At 43.5% G+C, this 17,858-nt stretch overlaps 1 protein-coding gene across 2 annotated transcripts in view; it reads left to right on the top strand.

The window, feature by feature from the left end:
* Positions 1-17,858, top strand: part of PTH1R (parathyroid hormone 1 receptor) — a 97,165-nt gene that overhangs the window by 40,145 nt on the left and 39,162 nt on the right. For both annotated transcript variants that reach the window (XM_085539110.1, XM_015852965.3), the window contains exon 2: positions 8,735-8,840. Coding sequence is in view for 1 of the 2 variants with exons in the window: in XM_015852965.3 (XP_015708451.1) it covers positions 8,735-8,840 (106 nt within the window). In the remaining variant the exon portion in view is untranslated. The remainder of the gene's footprint in view (positions 1-8,734; positions 8,841-17,858) is intronic.

The following is a 17,858-nucleotide window of genomic DNA, read 5'->3' as shown; positions in this document are numbered from 1 at the left end:
TCCTGGAAGCATACCATAAATGTCAGTTCCCCTTGGTGAGCTGCATGTGCTGTCTGCAAATCATGAGATCTTGTAGTAAGGCAGGCATTTACATGACAGGACAGCTAGGGAGAGAGATACAGATAGGGAGAGAGAGATAGATCTGTTCTATTGCTGTCATGGTATCACCTCTACCTCCAAAAATCTTTTGCCATTATCGTCAAATACAGCAGACATCTGTGTTCCATCTGCATTTAAATCAGTTAATTCCCTTTAGCGTGAGTTATAACGAGTCTGCAAGTCGTGCTTTATCCAAGCAGATTTTCTTCTCCTTGTCTGTACTGCTGGAAGGGTGAAGCTTCCCCAAGGTAAAGTGAGAGTAAGTGAGGAAGAGTATCAGTGAGACCAACTTAGCCTGAACTGTTCTCCAAGGAACAGCAGACATATGTGCTGCAGGACCAGATGTGTTTTCCATCCCTCCTAGTGATGACAAATTGTATGCATCCACATAGCACATTCATCAGTGCTAGTAATGTGTGATGTGGACATGGTATGACACAGACAATGGATTCTCACATGATCAATATCCTTTCCTGGATGAAAAATCAAGAATTTGCTGTGCATTCACTTTGCCATGCCCATGTTAGACACTGCAGATCTTTAAACGCCATTCGTTCTTAGGATGAGGCATTCCCACTTCTGTACAACAGCTTCCCATGCCCATTCTTCATCTTTCCCATTCACTGCCATCTTTCTTATTATAGCGATCATGGGAAATCCATGCTGAAACCTGGACTGCATTAGAAAATATGTAAGAGGTTGGAACTAGATGATCTTTAAGGTCCCATCTGACCTAAGCCCTTCTACAGTTCTATACAAAATCAAAGAGGATGGACTTATGATTGAGGGAAGGAGCACGATCTTCTACTGGCAGGGTATCAAGACATAGATAAATAGGAATGTAAAGTTCTCAGTGGTTTGTGGGGACCTCTTAACCATGGAAGATCAGGCTCTGAGTAGGATGAAGAGCAGATCGCAGACGGCCTGGTGAGGGCAGCCTTGGGAAGGGCTGAGACGTCTCTAAGCACAGCAGGAGGCTATTCAGCTTTCCTTAGATGCATCACAAGGTCCCTAAGCTCAATTAGCAGGATCAGAGACCTACTGCTGTTCTGGAGCAGGCAGTGGTTTGGGTGATGTGGTCAAGGGATTAAGGCAAAACCACCGACTTCATTTACCCTCTGGGAGGCTGGGAATAACAGGCAGAGCATCTCATGAGCTAACCTTCCCCTGGGCAGTATCCCACTTCAGCAGAATGCATCAGCTCTTCTTCCCCCTCACATCAACTACATCTCCCCAGTCTCCTTCTTAGCGGAGCCCTTCTTGGGTATCCCCCCCTTTCACCCTTCTGTCTTCAGGACATACTGATTTGACTATCTCAGACTAATCTTCATTATCTCAGCCTTTAAAAGCACTAAGCCATCTACTACAATTGTTTTTTTGGCTCTGTAAGTGGAATGGAGTGAGGGACACATATGTACATGGCAAAATAACCATGCAGAGTGCTCAGCTCAACACCCACCTGGTCTTCTTTTTATTGTTGAACATGAGTCATAGAATCACATGAGTTGGAAGGGACCTTTAAAGACCATCTGGTCCAACTCCTCTGCAGTGAACAGGGACACCCACAGCTCCATCAGGTGCTCAGAGTCCCATCCAGCCTGACCTTGAGTGTCTCCAGGGATGGGGCATCCATCACATCTCTGGGCTATCAGTTCCCATATCCAGGAACAGGACTTTCTGCTATGAACTGACCTTCTTCCCACCATCTTCCTCAGCATCCTGGTGTCCTGAGCTAATCACAGCCTCCATTCCCACAGCTTCTGCCATTAACAGCTGGCAATGGATTTTGCCACTGTTGTTGTTAGTGCATCTCTGTCTGGACCAACTGGCACTCCAGCTTTATGTATTTTTCAATCTTTCCAGCATTAACCTGACAGGAAATCAGTTGCAAACCACATTTTTCTTTTGAAGATGGAATTAATTTGTATTCAGGTAAACTAAGTCCCTCAAGGCAGAACAAGTCCCGCTTCCCAATCTTCCCCAAGGCAGAACCTGTTTGCAACAGCTTGCTCCCAATGCATTTTTGTTGTTGTTCCTGCATAGTTTTTATACGGAGTAATGATAACCCCAGGCAGCCAGAGAAGATAAAGAGAGGTAGCAGTAAGTGAGGAAAGGAAATTAGACTGTGCAATGGGAAGAAAAAACAAACACAAAAGTCCAGTGTTGCCCAAACTGGAATAGAGTAAGCACCATTTATCTGTATTTACTTTACTCTGTCCCTCTATGAAGGAGATGCTGTAAGCTGCCACTGAAATTTGAATTACCAGATCCTCTCTTCTTGTATGAATCACATTCAGATACAGGGCCCAAGTTAATCACCAGTTCATTGCAGCTTGGCAGATCCCACTTTGCTGTAGGACTGGCAGATCCACTAACAGAGACTGCACAAAGTACATTTTGTCCAAGAGAATGTGTACAAATTCCTGGATCTTCTATACTTGACAGGGTTCATCAGTAAATCAGCAGAGCCCAGTGGTCAGGAGGTGCAGGCTTGCACACATACTGCACACATAGGATAAAAAGAGAAAACAAACAACATACCTAAACACAATGACAAAATAAAAGAGAATCCCACCCTTCTCACTTAAACTCACTCATTAAAAGAAAGAAAAAAGAAAAACAAGGTAACAGGTGCCAGAACTTCCATTATTCCCCCAACCCACATTACTACCCAACTACTGATCAATTCTGTGCAACATTTTGTGCTCCTGATCACCTACTTGCTGCCAAGTTTTCCTTCTTCTAAGCAATCCAGTGTTACCACAAGCTCCAATTTGTCTCAGTCTATGCAGAAAGCTTCATTAGCTGCTGCCAAAGGCAGCTGAGTTGCTACTATGGGACATGGCTTAGATTTGCCATGTGTCTGCATTGCTTGGCCACAGCACTCCTAGCACCAGCCTGGTGCTCTCATCTCAGTGGAGTTATGCTCATCTGTAGCAGCCACTGATCTGGTCCTAGGCTTGACAAGGTTGGATTAACATCCTAATCCAAACAGATATCTTGATTCTTGCAAAATTTAGGAGAGGGTGTTACATTTTCACATGTAACTTTCCATAGAATCGTTTGAGTTGGAAAGGACCCTGAAAAGCCATCTGGTCCAACTCCCCTGCAGTGAAGAGGGACACCTACAACTCCATCAGGTGCTCAGAGCCCCATCCAGACTGACCTTGAGTGCACCCAGATGTGGGGCATCTCTCTGGGCAACCTGTTGCAGTGCCTCACCACCCTTATATCATAAGAAAGTTCTTCCTTATATCCAATCTAAATCTCTCCTCTTTCAGTTTGAAACCATTTCCCCTTGTCCTGTCACAACAGACCCCTTCTTTCTCATGCCCCTCTCCCTTCTCCATGCAGCCAATTACTTGGCCTACTGCCCTCCAAGGTGGTGATCACCAGCAGTCCCTTGCACTGGGCCTGTCCAGCAGCTGCGATTCTCTCAACCCTGACCAAGGAATCTGTTTGCCTTTAGCTATTTTTTGAGCTGCTGCCAGGGAAGTCTCACAAAAACGATAGTGTTATTTCTGAAAATGAGTCCCATAAACAAGGATGAATATGACCTCCCTGTTGAGATTTGGGGTTTACTTTAGTGGCTGGGAGTTCGGCCAATGAAATGGAAATACAAGAAAACATTAGCATAATTACCCTATGGCCTCCTCTGGGGACAAGGGGGGAGAGGAAAAAACAATGATAATAAATAATAATAGAAGATTCTTAACAGGCCCTGGACAGCATTGTCATTTCACCTTTCCCAGCTTGACCTGTCTCCTGCTCTGCATTTCTGCATTCTCAGAACAAAGGGAAGAGAAAACTTTCCTCAATCTTTTCCCAATTGGAAACAGTTTTTTTTTCCCCTGGCAAAAATAACAGTGCTGGGATGCTGAGAGACCTGGCAAAGTTGGAGAGTCCAGGGAGGAGACCCCATCATCCTCAGATGCATTAATTAATAGCAGGACAGTACGGCAAAGCTGTCCCTCTACACCTATTTGTGTGTTTCCAGACCTGTTATACCTTTGAGCCTGTATAAATTTGATGCCAAATAAGCTCAATGCAGGAATTCATTCTGAAGCATGTTAGGAAGGGCTCATGGAAAAGGATTTGCTGTCAGATCTTCTACAGAGATTACTGTCTGCAGGGACATGCTGACCTCATCCTACTAGACAGACAGATATACGTATCTGTGATTACCCTCAAATGCTTTTCTTGCCCTCACAGCTCAGGCCAGTGAAAACTGAGCTCTTACCTTTTGCAGATCTTGTCAGCTCTGCCCAAGTGATCTGTTAGTGCAGATCTCACTCTTCAGGGCAATCATCAGTCTTTTCTGTGATGAACTAAGGCTTGGAAAGTGCTTGAGAGCAGGATGTAATGGCCCATGAGAGAAAAGAGGTGTGTCTGAGATGAGCACCTTGTCATGAAAGAAGGAGATGGCATAGCTGAACGGGTCAGACAGGCACACAAGAGCCTTTCTTTCTACGCTTCTCTTTAGCACTGATCCAACTATTGACCCAATCTGGGCTCTTTTAATGGCTTCAGTTTCACTGTTACACAACAGTGATGATCAAAGACCAATTTCCTGAAGAGGCGCCATCTTAGTTCTGTTCTTTGGAAATATGGGTAAAATTCCCCTCAAGCTCCTTAAATTTTCAGGTATTTTATAAAAATTCTTGTGTCTGCTTGTGTTGCATGGCCTGAATTGAAAACAGGAGCTCAAAGATAAATCTGACATTGCAGGGGTGCAGAGCTGTCAAAGCCTCATCATTCAAGAGCTGGGAGCTCTTGAACTGGATCCGTACTTGTTATTAAGCCAATAACAATAGAAGCAATTGGGAAACTCACCTCACATAGAAGCTTCTTGTAAATAAAGTTCTACCAAGAACCTTTGTTTTGCTGGTCATTTGTTTTTAAGGTATTCTCTTTCTACTATTACAGAGACACGCTCCACCCTGAAATAAAACCAAGGTTAACTCTTATCATCTGAACTCCCATACTAAAAATAAATAAATATATAGACTTTGAGAGCTCCCAAAAAGTTATCTTTGCAACCACAGCCCTTAGAAGGAAACTAAGGAACCCTTGTACAAAGAGAATTATATAGAGATAGATTAAATACAGGGCAACAGCATAACCTATGAACTTATGTTTGTCCACCAGGAAAGAAGAAGAAACCACCAACCCATCTGAGAAAACTCTAGGATAAGATATTCTGTCTTTGCTTCAGGCTGTAAAAAAGAAAGGCCTCTTTCTTCATTCCTCTTTGTGACTGAAAATAAGCACAGCTGATCTGACTTGGTTTAGCTGGTAGCTCGACACGAATCTCAGCTGATGTCTGTAGTTGAACTTCCAGTGACTATTAAGGAACCCTGGGTAAACAAACACCCACACAACTCAGATGGATAAATCCTGTTCGAGATGTCCTCTGTTGACTAATTATCTTTGTGAGGTATAATAATTATTCCTTTCTGCTGACTAATGTGTGTCCAGTGAATTAGAGATTAAGAAGTATTGAGCTGTAAATAGGTAAGCTCTGGGCAGGTGGTAGAGGTTCTTAGTGAAAATGATAGAAGTGCAGAATTTATAAATCTATGTGGGCTGCAGCTTAAAAGAAACACTTCTGGTATCTTCCCTTAATCTACTTTTCCTTAGTCCTGAAGAGTAGGTGCACATAATAGATTGTGCTGAGCATACCATGCTGGAGCATGTCGTAAACGTACATGTATTTTCTCAGATGCACAGCAGGGTATGATGTTTTGTTGCCTTGAAAAGGTACCATAGGATCTATAGGAATGTAAAAATAGCCTTACTGAGTTGACCTGTTCTGGCAGAGCATCCCCAGGAGCTGCCAGCCTGAGATCTTCAGAGCTAGAAACAGCTCTTACAGCTATCAGCTTCTGGTTCCTGGTGGCCTGTGACTCAAAACCTTCCTGCATCAGAAAGTAGGGCTGCTTATTTTGCTGCCTGGCAGCAAGGCCTCTCCACAGTGCATTCGGATCAGATATCAAGATTGTTTGTCAAAGAGGAAGCTTTGCTAAGCTTGATCGAAATATGTCTAATTTCTTGAGTGTATCTATTTTGCAATTAGATGGTGTGAATAAGGCATGACTGTGAAGTGAGAGATGTTCCTCTCTGTTAAGAAAGGGCTTATGAAAGTGCAGTAGAGAGACTTGATCAGACTTCTGAGTTGAATGTCAGATAGCAACCCTATACATCCCATTTGAAAACTAGCACATCATGTATATATGCTGACTGAAAATAGTCACAGATCTACTGGGGGGGAAAAAGATAATTTTTACAGTCTTAAAACTTGTTCCCAAATTCCATTATAGTAACAGATATACAGCATGGCTGTATATTTTTTCTGTTCATGGGACATCATTTAGCCAACGTATCCAACAGTTGGACCAGTTTTGCTTGGTAGGTGTTTAATGTGAGTTATTCAGCAGCAAAAGAACAGCATTTTAGATTTTTTTTTGAAGTTGTATAGTTTAGTTGCAAGGGATTTGAAGGCCATCTGGTCCAACTGCCTGACCTTTTTGGGGCTAATCAAAAGCTAAAGAATATTATTGAGGGCATTATCATGGAATCGTTAAGGTTGGGAAAGACCACTAAAATCACCACGTTCAACCATTGACTCATTCCTACCGTACCCACTGACCACAGCCCTCAGTGTCACATCTGCTTGGTTCTTGAGCACCTCCAGGGATGGTGATGCCACCACTCATCTCCTTAAAGCCAGAGGATTTAATGAAAGTATTCATATACAGGTTTACATGAATGATTCATCTTCCTCAGCCAAGGAGAATCACAGAAGGGTTGAGGTTGGAAGGGATCTCTGGAGGTCCAACACCCTGCTCAAGCAGGGACACCTAGGAACAGCAAAGGCTTAAACATTTTTCTCTGTGCTCATCAGTTTGGGAAGTAAGTGGGGAGAATGTCTTTCAGCTAGTGAATCAGGTATTGGAATTATAAGTCTGATAACCAGGGCTCATGAAAACTGAAAACCCAGATTCCATTGCAAGCCCTGTTCTAGCTTTTCTACTCTTCCCTGGGCACAGTGTTCAGTGCTTCAGCTCTGCTTCTGGGAAATGAAATTCATTTTCTGTGCCTGGCCTGGAGACCATGCATCCTGCTGGCAGGAGCTGCCCCCTCACAAAGCATGGCTGAAGGAGTCTCAGGGTGAAGGCACAGAAGGGATGAATTATTTGAAATGCCTGAGGTTGTACTCTGCTCCATTCAGCCACTATAAATACAGACTAACTCCATTGGCTTTGGTGGAATCATTCAGGATTTGTGCAGCTATAAATGATAGCAGGGTTTAAACCAGAGGTTTTATGTTTCCAATGAAAGAGTTGAAATGCTGGATATTGTCTTAAATGTGGACTGGCCAAACATCTGGAAAGGGTTGCCTTTCATTTGCCTTAACATTAATGTGGTTTTGAAGAGGGATTTTAGTGTGGATTTTTTTTTTTTTTTTTTTCCAAGGACAAGAAAAACTTACTTCTGTTTTACTCAGAATCCCATTATCAAATCTAGATACCCATCTGCTTGTCTATTACTACATCAGCTGCTCAAACATCCACTGTTCCACTCTACAGAGACACATGTGAACTAGAATCTGCGTTTACCTAAGCTGGACTTCACAAACCATTAATACGTTATTTGTAATAAGTCTTGAAAACAGATTATCTTGCTTTCCAGAAAGAACAACATTACAATAAGTGAAGGCACCTTAATTCTGAAGATGGTATCTTGGGGGTAATACAATGAAATGTCATGTCTGCCCTGCTTCAGAGGGACTGAGACTAGCAGTCACCTCCATAGGCAATTCACTTCTTTCTTGTGTTTTCCTTTGCCTGCTTGTGCTTTGCATTGATGCTCAGACCTGCTCAATCCATCTGGATCTGGAGTGCTGCCATAAGTTTTAGCATTACAGGAGTACAGCGGTGCCAGTCTCACCAGCAGTCAATATAAGTTTATGTATTTAAAAAACTAAACAGACTGTTTATTTCTGTAACACAGTACAGCGTCCCTTCTTGATTACATTACACTATTACAAGTGACTGCTAAGTTTTATGTAAATCCAGAGAAATGTAACTGATGCTCCTATTGCTTTTATAGTCTAACCAAGATAGACTAATATTAGGGAAATGGAGGCAGTGAGGGAAGCAGTGATTTTATCCAACTTACTACATTGCTTTCTTCTTTCAGTCCAAAATCTCAGCCACCAGCTTCCACTCAGGGGCACTGTATGTGGATCTTTCATTCTGGTCCCAAAAGGACCAGTGTTTAAAAAACGCTGTGCCAATATTGTGTTTTTTCCCCTTAGGTAGTAGCCTCGTCTCTCCAAGCTGAGGTATGCCACTCAGGAAATCTCTCCCTGTGTACATACATGTTTTAGATATAAGCAGTTTGAATGCATACTTACTCTGCCATATGCACAGGTGTTTCCATGTGGCATCTTGCAGAAGGTGTTACTTGGGACACCAGTTGCTGAAATGAGATGGAAAGAGCAAGGCTGGTAGAGGAAACTGCTTATGCAATGGACATTTTGCATTCAGATCACACCTGTGTTATCTCAGTAGTTTGAATCCCGCTGCTCTTCCATGCTGAGGTTTAACCTCATTTCTTCCCATCGTTGCAGGTGGATGCTGATGATGTCATCACCAAAGAGGAGCAGATCTTCCTACTGCTGAAAGCCAAGGCCAAGTGCGAGCGACACCTGAAAGCCAAGGTGCCCAAGGTGCATGGTGAGTGTTCCCACAGCCAATACCAACCTTTACCATACCTGGGACAATACCAACCTTTCCCCCCAAACCTGCAGTGTTTAGCTTGGAGCATGTGAGTGAAGCAGCCCAGAAGATTGTTTTTTCAGTTCGATTATATAGCATGATGTATTGTAAACTCATGGATATACAGCCCTTATCGCCATACCCAAAGCCCAAGGAACACATGGGAGATCATAGAATCATAGAATTAACCAGGTTGGAAAAGATCTTGAAGATCATCAAGTCCAACCACAGCCTAACTAATACCCTAACTCTAAAAACCTTCCACTAAATCATATCCCTGAGATCACATAAACCATCTGTACACCTTATCAACTTTTGCAGCAGGACAGAAGTGTTATGGGAAGCAAAACAGTTGTCCCACATTCCTTCTGTTTCCTTCTAGCATACTGTCTCTGCTCTCCTCAAATGGGCCTGAGTTTGACTAAGCCCCTCTCATCTACTTCTTCCTATTAGGAGCTATGAAATTGCTACCAGATGTAGGACCGGAGGGAGAAGGAAGGGAACTCTCATGTGGGCAGCAAAATAATCATCCATCATTGACTTCTTTCATCAGTCTCACATGTGTTAATTATTGGCATCAGGGCTGTATATACTGAGGCAACTTGCACCCACTCAGTGAGTTCTGGGTGGGCATTTTGTCCTTTCTGCTACTGTATGTGAGAAAGGGGACAAGTTAGATTGCCTTTCACCTTCACCCTTGCATCTTAGAGATCACTCTTCCTACTGGCAGGAGTACTTGGAGACTGCATCACCAGGTCAAGAAAAGATCCCCATTGTCAGCTGTGACTTTGGAGTAGATATGCCTGCCTGCCTAGTGTCCCTGGCCTGTTGGAAATCACAGGAAGGGGCTGTAAAAGCCCCAGCTTTCATTTTATTCCAGACCTCCAGCTTCATATCAGCCAAAACCTCAAGCCACATCCTCTGTGCTTCTTTGTCCTGTTCACCCAGTGCCCAATTAATGCCTCATTAAAGACCATATGTGCAGAGGCATTTTCTTTTGTTATAGTTTAGACCACCTGCCTACCTTGGAATCTGGTGCTATCAACCAGCTGGTCTTGATCTCACACCTTACTGTCTAACCCTTCCATATGAAACAATCAATATTTTGCATTGACCTCTCTTAACTGGCAGCAGCAGTGTCAGTAGGGCTGGGAAGGCAGTGATGGTGTCTAACCAAGAAGCAGACATTAGGCTCTTCACCACAGTCTCTCTGTTAGAACAAAGGAATGAAACGATAGAGATCGCTTGTGTTTTAAGGTCTGACTCCAACTGTGAGGCTCTTTCTCCCTTTGGTTGTGGCAGAGAGGAATCTAATCCTGTGTTATTCAGACATCCCATGGATCCATACAGATTCCTGGCCTTGGGTATCTGCAGCTGCCCAAGTAATAAATTCATCTATCTGCTGCTTCATCTTCTGTAGAAAATCTCTGCTCAATCCCAAATAGCATAGTCAAAAGGAGGAATAATGATCTTGATTGAAACACTACAGCAGTACAGTCAAGGCTGTAAAGACTCAGTGCAATCATCAGCAATAGATAATAGGATCAAGCTCATTTCCAAGGGATTCCCCAATCCAAAGGCACAATTAATCCTTCTGTGACCTTTCCTAAGAGATGTTAAATGCCGTTTAGAGAAAAATCCCTCAATTGGCAGCACCTGTGTGACTCCTCAGCACTCAGCAATTCAGAGTTGCACTCCACGAGGTAGTGAGTTGCCACAACATCTCTGCGATGGTCAGAGATAGAGGGTTATGCAATTTGGAATAGAGCTAACCACTCAGTGGAAGGGCTGCTATCCAGATACTTTAGGCTACAGACAGCCCTGTACACACAAAATAATAGTATTGTAAGGTATTCGTGAACAGACTAACTCAAACTCCACTCCTACATGCTCCATCAGTATGAAGGGGTGGGTGGTTTTAGACCCACTTGGGGGCTAAGGGGTGATAGAACAAAAGAGAGTAATCTTCATAATCACATTGCTTGACTAAAGCTTATATGCTTAGTCTTTGCACAAAAGCTTCATAACTCAATGTGAAAAGTGGTTAGGTCCAGTCCCATCATCCTTTGATATGGAAACTGGGGTCTGGTTTCTATTTGTGCTAATCACCCAGGGACATATGAGGCTGTGCTCTTCTCAGCCATATGGAGGACTTAATCCCATTGCTTCTTCCCTCACCACAGATGGAAAATGGAAAAAAAATCTGGGAAGGGCAACACAATTCTCAGAATTAATATACACCAACCCCCTACATACAGAATGCATTGGGGCACAATGGTTGTGACTTGGAGCACTATAAATCCTGAGTGACCACTCCAGGCCTTTAGGCAGTCTCCTGTGATACTGCTCAAAGCGTTCCTGAGGAGCTTCTCTTTGGGTGGCACGAGGATTATTCTTGTGTTACCACCCAACCAGGCCCCTTCTGTCACGACTCTGGACTTGTAGTGACGTGGGACAGTTATCCCCCAAAATGTGTTGGTATTTTGATTCAGAAAGACCTGGCCTTTCCAGAAAATAAAGCATGATTCTTCAGTCAGAGAGATCTGCTCATGTCCACGTAGTCCTCTACTTTAATAATAACAGCAGCCCATGTCATCAATATGCCACTATTTCTACGTCTGTAGGTCAAAAACTGTTTCCATCAGAGGACATTATGAATTTGAGCCAAAGTGGTTGAAGTATTGATGATGAGCTTGAACACCCTTCTCCTTCTAGCTCCTTCTAGAGTTGGTGGATGGAGGAGGGCACCTTTTGATAACATCTGCATTCCAAATGTCTCCAGAAACTGATCACAGATTAAACACACAACTACTATTTAGATGAACCACCTAACATATAGGATACACTGTTATGTGCTTACTGATGACGGTGTGATCACCGAGAGGGTACCCAGAACAGAAATAGTTTGCTTGGGTGGTGGTGGAATCTCTTATCTGTAGAGGCGTTCAAAAGTTGGATAGGCAAAGCCATGGTTGACCTAACTTTGGGTTGGTTCAGTCTTAAAAAGACTGGAGTCTGGACAAGAGATGTTAAGAAGTCTTTTCCAACAAGCATATCTATTAGTTCAACTGAGGTGATCTAGAGTTGCAAGATAGGGATATTGAGGCACCTGTAGAGATTACATCCTCCATGTAGCCTTCAGGACTCAGGTATTGAGGATTGATGATTCCAGTACAGTAGATGGTGGGTAGTTTATCTGTTTTGACTGTCATAAGGAAAGCACATCACGCAGTTGTCAGAGGATAAGACTTCTTCAGTCTTTCTTACTTAGTTGTTTATTACTGCCTGGTATGTAAGGGGTGAAAAAGGAAACTGAAATCTCTTCCATTAGTTCTACTTCACTCTATCTGAAAGTATCAAAATAACACTAGAGCAAGAGCCAGGTCTAAGCTGCCCAGCTCTAATCTTCTTGCACAGCCAGTATCACTCTGGGAGCACTGCAGCAGCGTTCAGCTGTGGGATAGCCCAGCAGAGAGCCTGGTGGTGTAGGATGTTTGGGAAAGGAGAGAGTTCCAGCATAAAACCCCTGGCCGAGGTCAATGAGCAGCAGTTCAGGACTTGAGAGTCCCATCTCTCCAGGGAAGCTCTTAACCACAAAGGTTACAGGAAATGAGGCCTTCGACCCTATGGCTGTTTTAGAGCTACTTTGCACTAGATACTCACTCAAGCTCTGTGCCAAGTAAGTCTGCTGTGCAGCCTGATGGCTGGCTCTCATATTTCCTCTGTGGAGTTCTGTCTGACCCCCTCTGCATCCAGTGTTACAGCTTTCAGAACAGCATCAGAAGAGGATCTTGAGATAAGTAAGCTTCCATTGCCATCTTCATGCAGGGATGCCTCCCTCTTGCAGCCCTCTAAACTATGGGATGCACACTTCTGCAGACAGCCCCTGCTTCCCCAAGACACTCCTTGAGGGCTTCCTCCTACAAATCTGATCTTGTCAACACTTCAGAAGCATACCTGTGTTTGAACTAGACTGAACGGAGTGTTGTTTTTTTCTGCCAGCTCAGAGGCAGCCAGAAGACCTTACCTGGGAGATTTCAAGAGGTAGCAGTAATATCTCACCTCTCAGACAAGGAGAAGATGGAGTCCCAAGGACTCCTGACTGTGGGTTGCATCTTATCTGGTCCCACAGGGCACCTCTGTACCTAACAGAAGGATTGAGTTCAACATGCATCTATATCCTGGATCATGCAGTTTAGCCAACAAGCAGAAATGGATGAAGGCGACAGCACCCATGTGCAGAGACCAATTTTCTTAGCACAGAAATCAAGGCTTAATTTGCTGTTTTAGATTCTCCTTAGCATGCAAGTTTGGGCAGGACCAAATGGGGCAAATGGTGAGCTTGAGAAAGAGTCTTTCTGGAGGAAGTTTGTTTTTCCAGCTGAATCAGCTTCCTCATACAGCCACATAAAAAAGAAGATCATCATAGAGAGAGGAGAAGGAATGAAGGGTATTGGGGTAAGCACTGAGCATTGCCTGCTAAACATCAAACATTTTGGAAACCCAAGGTGATTTATCCCTTGTTGCCTCCTCTAATTCCATCTACGTAGCTCAATTGACCATCCAGGGGTGTATGCATCCGCTGAGAGCTATCATTCTGTTCCATGGATGCTTGGCTATCCCTCTTCAAAAGCTTGGCTATCCCTTGCCAGATACCACCTGGCAGATGGCTACTTGAATTCTGCCTCTGCTTGGGTGCAATGGCAGCACAGTGACATCATTTGCTCCATTCTGTAATAGGCAACGGTGTGTATTTTTGGAAGCAGTGAGTGAATCTGGGACACCTTGATTATATATATATATATATATATATATATATGTATGTATTTTTTTTAATTTCTACATTTTTAGATAGAACAAAATATCACGTAAACTGGCATAAAAGCTTGGTAGGGCTGCTGTCCTCATTCTGGGGAGCTGACGCACAGGGATATTCAACGCCTCACCTCCGAACTCAAAGGAGAGTCTGTGGCAGAGCCAAGGTTTGGATTCTCATCTCCTTACTCTTCAGCCAGGGCACAAACCACAAACCACATTTCCTTTTGTCCTGGAATTCAAGGTGAGGCTCCAAGGATTCAAATCCAGGTGGACTGAAAGTAATGAAAGTCTTTGGACATATCCCACTTGACTGAAACTCAAAACTCTCATCATCACGGTCACTTTAAAGCCTTTGGTTTTGTTTTGAAATGAAGAAAACACATTTGAAATTTCCTGCTGTTCCATGGGTACCTGGATTCTCCTCCTTTTTTTTCCCCATCACACTGCTGAGTGTATCTCTCAAGCCAGCTCTTTGCTTGGTATGAACTGGCAGATTCCCACTCAGTTCAGTGAGGGCATTGATCTGTCTCAGATCCATTGCTTTCTGCCATGGTTCAGCACTTTTTTTTCCCCCATGCTAATGTTTGTTCAGAATAATGTGATATATCAGAATTACAGTGAGATCTGTGGGTCTGAAGAGGTGAGAGGATAGTCCAGATCAGCCCAAAATCAAACTCTCATGCTGATATTTGCTAGTCCCTTTTTTCTCCTTGCAGCTTTGCACTCTTAACGTTTGCCTGTTAATCAGAGGTTAGAAATGTCTTCTTCACACTTCAGTGTGAGTGAAGACCATTTGCAGGAGGGATCTATGAGTCCAGCATTACTGGACGAGACTGAGGAGTGGGTTTCTGTGCAGCACTCTTCCAATCTGGGCTTGAATTTGGGCTGGAGATATACACCAGCACAGGCTCTTTGACTGGAAAATGTGATCCTGCCTGTTCACAGATTTCATTAGCTCTTCTTTGGTAAGCAGCAAGCCCAGGAGAGATAAGGATCTCAAATCAAGCTGTGTTATCTTCTGGAAGCAGGTAGTTAGCAAGGTAGTTAGCAGGTGCCTGTGCCTTGTGCTGCAGTGCCAAATAGCAGCAGTTTCCAGGTTCATATTGAAGTTGTTGTCCCTGTCAGCCTACATTTACAGATCTGGCCAATCTTTGTGTCACGGCTGATTCCATGTAGCTGCAGCTACTGAAAAAGTCTGTAAAACCTGGCTAGTGTGCTTAAAAGTTGAACAACTCATTGCGGGAGGGGGAAAAAAAGGAAGAGAATGACAGGAGAATGGAAGGTAGTGGTGTTCACTTTCTTACAAACATGGGAAGGAGATCTTTATTGAAAGGAGACTTCCAAAATCTGTCTTAATTTTAACTCTTCTCTGTTCCTTGACTCACGCCCTAATAAACTGACCAGGCAAATAGCTTCCAAGTGGAGTATTCAAATATATTATCTACTGCCATGGCTCAGCAATGTCTTGCTCAGTTGAAATAAGCTGGATGCAGTGTAACAAGGCACATGCCTAAATCCCATTTTGACAGTGGTAGGGGCTTCACAAGTCTTATTATGAGGAGCTAGGAGAGGATTGAGACCCCTGTGTCCTCCTGGCACAGACCTCATAGACAGTGCCATTTTCTCCAGGTTAACCACCACATCTCTGAGCCCCAGGACTTACCATGGGCTCTAACCCACATGAAGTGGGGTTAACGTGGGTACAGCCCCATGTGGTGCTTTCTCACATCTCTCTTTCAGGATATGTTCCTCATCTGCCGCTTTTAGCTCATGTACTGAGGGAAAGATGCTCAAAAATTTAAATAAATTTAAATAAAAAAAACAACAAAAATACCCAAACAACAAAAACACATACACAAAAAAAGGAAAAAACTTCTGTCCCCACAAGCATTTGGCTTCTTTTCTTCTTTTCTCTCATTTCTTCTCTTTTTTTTCCTCCCCTTTAAATATAGTCTCTAGATGAAAGACTTGCAGAAAGAACAGGAAACCCTAAAATTTCTCATCTACGTACATAAATATTAGATTTCAGCCATGGTGGGCAGCCTGATGCCACCCCAAAGTTAAACCTGGAAGGGGATGAAGTGAAATTCCCAGCCGTAAGCCATCAGACCTGACTTTTTTTTTTTTCACCCGTGAATTAAAAGCCTGTCTTTGCCTGGTTTGGAAAAGGAGATGGGACATTTTGTGGGGGAGGAGAGATTCTTACACAAACCTGTTATTAGTGAAGGCCATCGGCAGTCTTTTCTCAGAGTCTTAGGTGTGTTGCAGCTTGCCTCAAAATGGTTGTGTTTTTTTCCTTGTATTATTATTATTATTATTTTTAATAACAAACCTATTTGCTAAGGAGAGGGGTTATTTTTAGTTGAGTAACCATGTGTTTTTACCCAAGCTATGTGGGTTGCCCACCTGTGTTTATTGCTCCATTGTCCCTAAAGGACCTGTACCCAATCCTAGGCAATCTCTGGGCTTTAGAAGCAGTTTCTGCTCCAGGTTTTCTTTCCAGAGGCCCAACACCATCATCCTTTGGTCATCCATCCTGCCAGGCTGTCCTCAGAGGTAGGGAATATCCTCAGGTGGCCTTGAAGTAAAAGGACACAAATGTGTTCAGTTCCCTGCATGCCCCAGGTCCCTATAAACATCATTATCTTTTCCTACTCCTTCTAGCCTCGCCCTGTTTGTGCAAAACCTACAAGGGTTTATGGGCTAAAGATTTCCAGACCTACTGAGAAATGTGTTCTAGGCAGTTACAGGTCTTTCAGTGCAAAGAAAGAACAGGTCTTAGAGGTAACAATAGGTGTAAATAGTTCATGTGTATATGGAGTAAGGGTGAATGGCAGTACATACAGCTGCACTGAAATACTTGTTGCCACATCTATTTCTACATTTCTATTTAATGATTTCTAATCAGTGCTATCAGCTCCTGGAGGGAGATTAGGAGGGTTTTGGAAGAGCTGTATTCCACAGAATGAGGACAGAAGGATGCTTTGGATGAGCCCAGCCAGTAGTGTCATGTTGGGTGTTAACCACATGGGATGTTGAAGGTGATAGTTCATCTATCACCTTCATTCATCTTGGGTTGTGAGGGGACAGATAGCACATGAAATGCTTGGAGGCATGCAGAGCATCCTTCCATCAAAACAGATATATGCTCCTGCTGTGTTGTGCTGCAGAGAATGCAACCAAACACCCCATGCCCACCTACAGTTCTATATGATACACACATGCTGTGACAGCCAGCCACGAAATAAACCTGCAGCACCAAACACCCCCACACAGAGACACTGGCCATCCAGCCCTCCCTTTCTCTCCTGTCCTAAAATCCTAGGTCATTTTTTTGGTTGCTCCTCCCTGCCTTTTTCCAATCCACCAAATGTCCTTCCCGTAATAGAGCGACCACAATTGCACACCGTATTCCAAATGTGGTCTCCCTGAGGCCTTGCATGATGCCAGAATAAGTTGGGCTGATTTATATTCCATACCCCTAGATAAACACCTCAAGACCATGTTTGCATTTACCCAGCTGCCAAGCAGCTTCACAGATGGTTTTAATGTGTTCTCTACATGCTTGTACCATTCGCATAGAAATCAGAATTGAGACTCAGGGGGAAAGAACAGAGAGGGGAAGAAAGGGAAACATATCAGGCAGGAGTGAATAAGAGTATAGCCCCCACTGCACTCTAGGGGATGAGCAGTGAGAAAGCATGGTCCCAAAATTCCTCTTCCCCCTTCTTTCCTCTGCTTGATCAGTGGGCAGCACAGAGGGAACACAAGTCCCACGGCAGTGACATCAAAGAACATTTATATGTGCCACCCTGAATACTTTATTGGCTTGCAATAATGAAGACAATTTCTGTGCAACAAGATTTCAGCCCTCGAGGACTAAGGAGAGCTGTAAGGTACATCTGTTCCAAAACTATGGTAATCTATGCAACTATAACTACTCTGTAGTACGGTGCTACTGTAAGAGAGTATTCATGACAGTCCAAGATGAATGGGTACTTTAATAGTAACCTCCAGGAACTAAACATATGGCCTGCCCGGAGGATTTTACAGTGCAGCCTTAGAAGATGAGCAAAGATGAACTGTGATAAAATGGCATGAAGATGCAGAGAAATAAATTGGATTTTTGACTTATATCTGCTCAGTGTATTGCAACTG

The sequence above is a fragment of the Coturnix japonica genome, chromosome 2 (genome assembly GCF_054131305.1).
Source record: "Coturnix japonica strain WE chromosome 2, WE-NBRP24, whole genome shotgun sequence".
Classification (NCBI taxonomy): Eukaryota; Metazoa; Chordata; class Aves; order Galliformes; family Phasianidae; genus Coturnix; species Coturnix japonica.
This window is presented reverse-complemented; position numbering and strand designations above follow the sequence as displayed.